The 6,776-nt window shown below is 48.9% G+C and overlaps 1 protein-coding gene across 1 annotated transcript; it reads right to left on the bottom strand.

Moving 5' to 3' along the window:
- Positions 1 to 2,984: 2,984 nt before the first annotated feature.
- Positions 2,985 to 6,106, bottom strand: LOC122475684 (cytokine SCM-1 beta-like). The gene is made up of 3 exons (XM_043567727.1): positions 5,926 to 6,106; positions 3,954 to 4,068; positions 2,985 to 3,334 (listed from the first exon to the last, which is right to left on the bottom strand). Exons 1-3 carry the CDS (start codon positions 5,984 to 5,986, stop codon positions 3,172 to 3,174), a joined length of 339 nt encoding a protein of 112 aa, XP_043423662.1. The 5' UTR covers positions 5,987 to 6,106; the 3' UTR covers positions 2,985 to 3,171.
- Between the last annotated feature and the right edge of the window lie 670 nt (positions 6,107 to 6,776).

The raw sequence follows: 6,776 nt of genomic DNA, 5'->3' as shown, positions 1-6,776 counted from the left end.
CTGACAGGCACCCGGGCTAAGCAGAAAAGGCCCGAGAGGAAAAGGGAAAACGTGTCACCCCAGACCAGGCCAAGTTCAAGAGTCACCAGGTCCAGAACCACCTCCCAACTGGCTCCCCAGCCCCGCCCCCCGCCTCATTCTCTGCCTTTCAATTTCTACTTCGAAACCAGGCTCATTTCCCACAGCCTTGCACGTGTGGGCACGCTCCTCGTTCTGGCTGACAAAGCCCCGGCGACATCTCTCTCTCTCTCCCTCACTTTTGCCCCCACCCAGATTATTCTCTAACCTTCTCTTTGTCCCTCAGTCCTATGAAACCCTGTGCATTTCCTCAACCCATCTCTCTCGCCTGCAGGCATCTTGACGGGCTGCTCGTTCTTTTTGCCTGGAACGCCTCTGGACAACTGGCTCAGCCTTCCGTCTCAGGTTAAAGGCTACTTTCCAGGGGAAGCCCGTCCTGTCCCCAGGCTGAAGCCAGGGCAGCTTTACGCCTGCCAGTGACTGCCCCCACTCTCCGCTCTCCCTCTCGTCACCCCTGTGGCCCTCTGGTGAACTTGTCCCCTGAGCTGGGTAAGCTCCCCGCAGGGAAGGACTGTGTCTGGTTCCCCCCTCTCCCACCCTGCATCCCAGGGCCCAGAAAAGCATCCAGACTGCGCGCATCAGGCACACGTAAGCGTCTGCCAGATGAGTGCGAGAAAGAACACGAACGAATTAATTAGTTGGTTCGATGAAGGTATTATGTAGGCCTGCTCGTCTCTTCGTGGGTTCTGTGTATGTGGTCTGGCCTTCAGGGGACTGGCCTCTGAGGAGAGGAAGGCAGCACGACCTAGTGGTCACGAGCTTGAACTCGGACCACACCTCCAGGGGCTCAGATCTGAGCTGTAGGCCTCACAATTTGCACACGTTCGTTGTTTGGTCTCCAATCGAGGTCGGTTACGAGATTCACTGTCTTAACACTTGCAAAGCAATCCACTAGCGCTGGTGACGTAGTCACCCCTATTTAAGTCTTTGCTGTAGAAAACAGAACGGTACTAACACATGCAAAGTCAGGACATGCCGCCCGTAGGTGACAGGACAAGAAATAAATGATAGGTTTATGACTTAAAGCTATAAACAGAACGAACGGAAAATAGCCGCGTAATCATACAGAGACAACAGCAGAAACTTGGGGCTAAGTGAGCTAAGTTCTCGTGGTTCGTAGAGGCAGTCACAGATAATGTCCAAATCGACAACCCGGAAGACAGTGGTGTGAAACTCTTGGTGATCTGAAGGTAACTATGGGAAGGACCCTCCACCAAAAGAGTGAAAAGCAGTTGTTTGTAAGGAGGAAGATTAGAAAAGAGAACTCATAGGGCCGGGGACTGTGGGTTTCCTTGGCAGCCCTTTTGTGCTATTTAAATTTTGACCATATACATGGGGCACCTGGGTGGCTCAGTCGGCTGAGCGTCCGGCCTCGGCTCGGGTCACGGTCTCACAGTCCGTGAGTTCGACCCCCGCATCGGGCTCTGGGCTGACAGCTCGGAGCCTGGAGCCTGCTTTGGATTCTGTGTCTCTTTCTCTCTCTGCCCTTCCCCTACGTGTGCTCTGTCTCTCTCTCTCTGTCTCTCAAAAATAAAAATGTAAAAAAAAAAATTAAATTTTGACTATATATATATATGGAGAGAGAGAGAGAGAGAGAGAGAGAGAGAGAGAGAGAGAGAAGGAGGGAGGTGCTGTACAACGTTTGGCTGAAACCCCTAGGCATCACACAGTACCTCTTTAGATAATGTGATAAGTTAACAAGACGCACATAGTCTCTTCAAAAGCTGGGCTTGACGGGACACAAGAGACATTGGGGAAAGGCACATACGCAGCTCATTCAAGAATCCGTGCCTTCCCCATCCGTGACTTTGCCGTGAGTCGCCCCTCACAAAGCGAGTATTTTATCCTTGGTGCTCGTTTCTTCAAGACTGGCTTTCCAACTTAGGGTGGGCAAATTGAAGCGGGAGGGATAGATGGGTCCACAGTGTCCTGGGGAGCAGCTTTCTGGTGGTTTCCGCTCTGGCTCGCTAGCTGAATGACTAGAAGGGAGCTGATGTCAACCAGCTGCCCTCGGTTACTCTCTGAAAGCATTTGATAGCGTGGAGTGCCTCCTGAGGACTAGAGAGTAGTAAGTACTCTCTCTTCCCTTCAAACGATCAAGGCACAGTAAGTTCCTGCTGTTTAGAGTCAGACCTAGATGTCCGTAACACCAGCTACTGGGGTAGTATAGCCATAAACGTGAATCAAATCGGCAATTTAGTGAAAACGTGAGAGAGCGTGAGTCTGGGATATTGAGCGCCTGGATGCGCATTTCGTTAACACTTTACCACAAGTTGTGATCACATTCAAGGAATGTTCCAGGTTGACAGTGTTTGAGGTGTTTAAAAGCTTACTGGCAGGCAAGCGTGCCTAGAACGCTCCCTGAAGTGGTGACAATTACAGATGTCACAGAAAGGCAGCATTGCCCATTCAAAGAGCATTGACGGTCATTTGAGTAAAGTATCTTCTCACCAAACGTCTGACCTTTGCTACCTTGACAAAGAACCGACACGTCCTGTGTCTGCGTTCTTTCGCGGGAGACCCAAAGAAACACAGAGGGATAAGAGAATTTGCTAGAGATCAAACATGAGTGAAGCCACTTTTTGAGTAGGTGGACGCTCAGGAATAGAAATGCAACGACAGTATTTTCTCCCTTATTCCACAAACAGAACTCTATTAGGAAAACAGGTTGAGGTAGATCTTAAATCGTTTCCATGGTCACCAGTGTCACTTGTGACTCGCGTGTGGAGAACCACTGCAAGCTGGAACCCGAGAATGGTGAATACAGCTCTCGTCTCTGACAGACACTGGCCAACATCGCTCCCGTCATGAGTACCGTCGAAGGGAGGTACGGTTAGGACGGAGCTAGAACTTACGTGATGTATTACGCTTTCCCAACACGCGATGCATAGGCTTTGAGACTCTTCTGAGTAATAAATATTTATTAATTAAAGCACCTACATGAATATGAGAGACACGAAAAATAAAAATACAAGAAAATAAGTGGACTCGTGCAGCACTTTTATAAAAAGTGAATACAATCTAACTAGTCCAGGAGTTTGTAAAGGGAAATGAGCTGGCGGGCTAGCGAGGGAACAAGGTGCCAGAAGGCCGCTATGTGGTCAGGGTCACAGCTGAATTGGTGAAATGTTGGGCTCCTGTTGGCTTGGTCTGTTTCATGTTTCTTCTGGTGGACTTGTCCACGTTTTCTACTGCCTTTTTCACCCACTCGGCTTGTGGATCCGCGCAGACCTTGAGGCCACGTCTGGTAATGAATCTGCAAAGCAAGGCAAAGACAGAGTCAGTCACATCCGTCTTGTTTTGGGGACAAAGGTGATTTCCTTATTTAATTTCTTTGGGTAAAGTTGCACTTATGTGTTGGGGGAGCTGCTATTCTGAAAATGAGATCCTGGAAAGACAATGGTTTCCTGTAGGCTAGTTCGTCACACATTTCCTCAAGATACAGTAACTGCTAAAACATGGCGCCCGACTTTAGCACACCCTAAGGAAAGGGAAGGGAGGTGAAGGGAAGGGAAAGGAAGGGAGGGGTGAGGGAAGGGAGGGGAAGGGAAGCCACCAGTGTGGCCCTATGGTCAGATCCTGACCCAAACCAGCCATCTCCCAACCTAGCCTTCAGAACGAAGCACAATATTCATCCGATTCCCAGTCAGACTCTTCTGCTAAGCTAAATCAGACAGAAGGATGATATTCTTTATCTGATTGCCAAATTGCTTTCAAAAATTGCCACTCGGTGCTCCATAAAGACGTGGCTAATACAGAAAAACAAAGGGGCTGTTGCTTCGCCTGAAGTCTTCCTCTGGGCCAACTTCCTGAGGAGGGCAGTATTTCTATACGCTGTGTCGCATCAAGCCCAGCTTTTGGGGAAACAAACTCACATTACTGCTTTCATGGAGCCCTCCTTGATGGTGTAGGTCTTGATGTTTTTAACTGGCAGTTTCTTGGTCGTCAGGCTCACGCAGATGCTCCTTTCTAGAACTTCACTCCCCACGCCTGGTGAAGAAAACCAAGCAAACAAAAATAAACTATCGTTTCAAAGAGCATGACTGTTGCAATGCTACGAATAAACTGACAAAGGGTGATGTGATAAAGAGTAATTTGGGGAAGGCAACAGAAAATGTGGGGGAGCCACACGTATTATTTTAAATGTTAAAGTGTGAGATATATAAAGGATGTCGTTCATCAACTGTTCGTCCTCAGTAGAAACCCCCCCAAGGGGGATTACGCTCCAGCTTAGACAGCCATCTTACATTGAAGAAGGGGAAATAACTGGGGAGGGGTAATAATAATTAAGAGTGTGGTAGAATCTCTTTTTTTTTAATGTTTATTTATTTTTGAGATAGGGAAAGAGGCAGGGCATGAGCAGAGAGAGAGAGGGAGGCACAGAATCCAAAACAGGTTCCAGGCTCTGAGCTGTCAGCACTGAGCCTGATGTGGGGCACTGCTTGGGAAACAGCATTTTTCTCTGAGAAGCACCTAACATGGATTCCCCAAGACCCCAAGAATCCTCTAGACTCTAAACCCCCACATCTTCTTATTCCCAGCAGCGTCTGTGCGCGTGTGTTACGGCTGAAGGCATCGCCCTCGCTCATATTGCTGAGCTGAGTCAGAGCACAGATTGCTAGAGGCTTAAACCCCAGTGGGACGCGTAGCGGTCGTTCAGGGAAGAAACTTGGGAAGTGACCCAGGGAGGAAACTTGGCTACAAATTAAGAGACTGAAAGGAGAGTTAGCTGAAACCTTAATTATACTCGAAGGATAGTCCCTCTTCCTGCCAGAGCCATGAGAAGTAAACTCCAATCAACTGTGGGGGGAAATGATCCTTTAAGAAATAAAGATGCGTAAGGGTGCATGGGTGGCTCAGTCGGTTAAGCGTCTGACTCTTGATTTGGGCTCAGGTCGTGATCTCAGGTTTGTAAGTTCGAGCCCCACGTCGGGTTCCACACTGATAGTGCGGAGCCTGCTCGGGATTCTCTCTCTCTCTTTCCCTCCCTCTCTGCCTCTCCCCTGCTCTCTCTCTCTCTCTCTCTTTCTCAAAAATAAATCAGTAAACTTAAAAAAAAGAAAGAAACATGTAGAACAGTCAGGTGAGGCTTAGTATAGCTAGGTCTCATCTTGGTCTGTCTTACAGAATTCTCTGAATGGGTATAAGGCATTGATCTGTCAGCCCTTATCACATGGTCTCTTATAAACTAAAGAAGTTTATCATTAATGGGAACAACATTCATAGTAGTAATCATAGACTCTCCTTCCTACTTGAAGGTGATACTGATTTCCTGGGTATGAAGGCATGAGCTCCCATTCATTTTCTCAAACAGAAATTTATGATTTGCCTCAAGACACACACCCTCCAATTCATCCTCGCATTGTGGCAAAAATTTCCAAAATTCTGAGAATGGATCAAGGGAGCTATTAAATAGGCAAAAGCTACAAAGGCGTAGACAATCCTCACCACCGGGCCACGGCTAACGTTAATCAAGAAATTATTACTCGTGAGGAAATCTGCTAAGTCGCCCTAATTTTTTTCGTTTACATGTTAAGCCCAGGTGAGAGCGTCTGTCATGATATTCAACTTACAAGTAAGTGTAGGTCCAGAGAGGCTACGAAACGTACCCTCAAGTCACCCCGTTACGAAAAGTTGGAGCCCAGACTCTAAGCGAGTTCTGTCTGTCTTCGGCATCCATCAAGTCCCCCGAAAGCAAAATTACCCTTCCCATTCTGTGCAGGGGAAGTCTGAGGCTGACCCCTGGGGAAGCAGTTTTCTCGAGTCAGAACCTGACTCAGACCCCAGACGTGTGCCCACCTGCCCGCATTATCTGTTGCCCGTCTCACGCAGAACCTATCGGCTTACCTTCCGCCATGAATTCGGTGAGAAAGCAGATGGCGAGCAGGGCCAGGACGAGAGGTCTCATGGTTGAGGTCCTTCTGAGCTGTGCAGGCAGAGTGAAGATGCGACCGCTCTCAAGAGCCTCTTTATTCCTCCAGTGGTGAGCGCGCTTCCTGTGGTAAGAGGGGGCTTTCGGGGTGGGTGTGGAATCGTGGAAAGTCTTTGCAGTACAGATGCCTTTCTCTCCGAAGAAAAAGTTCCTTTGCCCCCCCTCCCCGCCCCCCCACTCGCGCTAACCCCACACCTTGTGGCCCTGGCCCCTTGTGGTGAATGTGTCAGTGAAACCAAATGCAAGCAGACGAGGAGCGTGGTTTTGTCTCATCTCCTGCCACCGACCTGAGTTCAAATCTTCCGCTGCAGGCATGGCCCAAGGCCACATCGGTACTGTGGCCCAGTGCGGGGACAGTGTAAGGAAATGAGGTACGGTGGTCACAGCGGTCCTGCTTCCCCACCTGTCTCATGTCACATCCGCTGTGACGTGAGGCTTCCCCCACCGTGGCCCCCCGGGTCCCTGATGCCATCCAGAGAAACCGCCTCGGGGGACAAAGGGCTGCTGCTGGGGCCCTGAGTTTCTCAACCCCTTTTTCTTCTCATTTCTCTCCCGGACCCTCATTCGAATGACTCCCATTTCTTTACACGCCCCCCCCCCATACTCAAGAAGCAGTTAAATAAGAGTGTTCGGAGCATGTCTGCATGCACATGTTTGCTTTATTACAAATTAAATAAGAGTGTTCGGAGCATGTCTGCATGCACATGTTTGCTTTATTACAAATTAATATCTACCTTCTAAAAACTCTTGATAAGTAGTTGGCCTG

The sequence above is a fragment of the Prionailurus bengalensis genome, chromosome E4, assembly GCF_016509475.1.
Source record: "Prionailurus bengalensis isolate Pbe53 chromosome E4, Fcat_Pben_1.1_paternal_pri, whole genome shotgun sequence".
In the NCBI taxonomy this organism is placed as follows: domain Eukaryota; kingdom Metazoa; phylum Chordata; class Mammalia; order Carnivora; family Felidae; genus Prionailurus; species Prionailurus bengalensis.
This window is presented reverse-complemented; position numbering and strand designations above follow the sequence as displayed.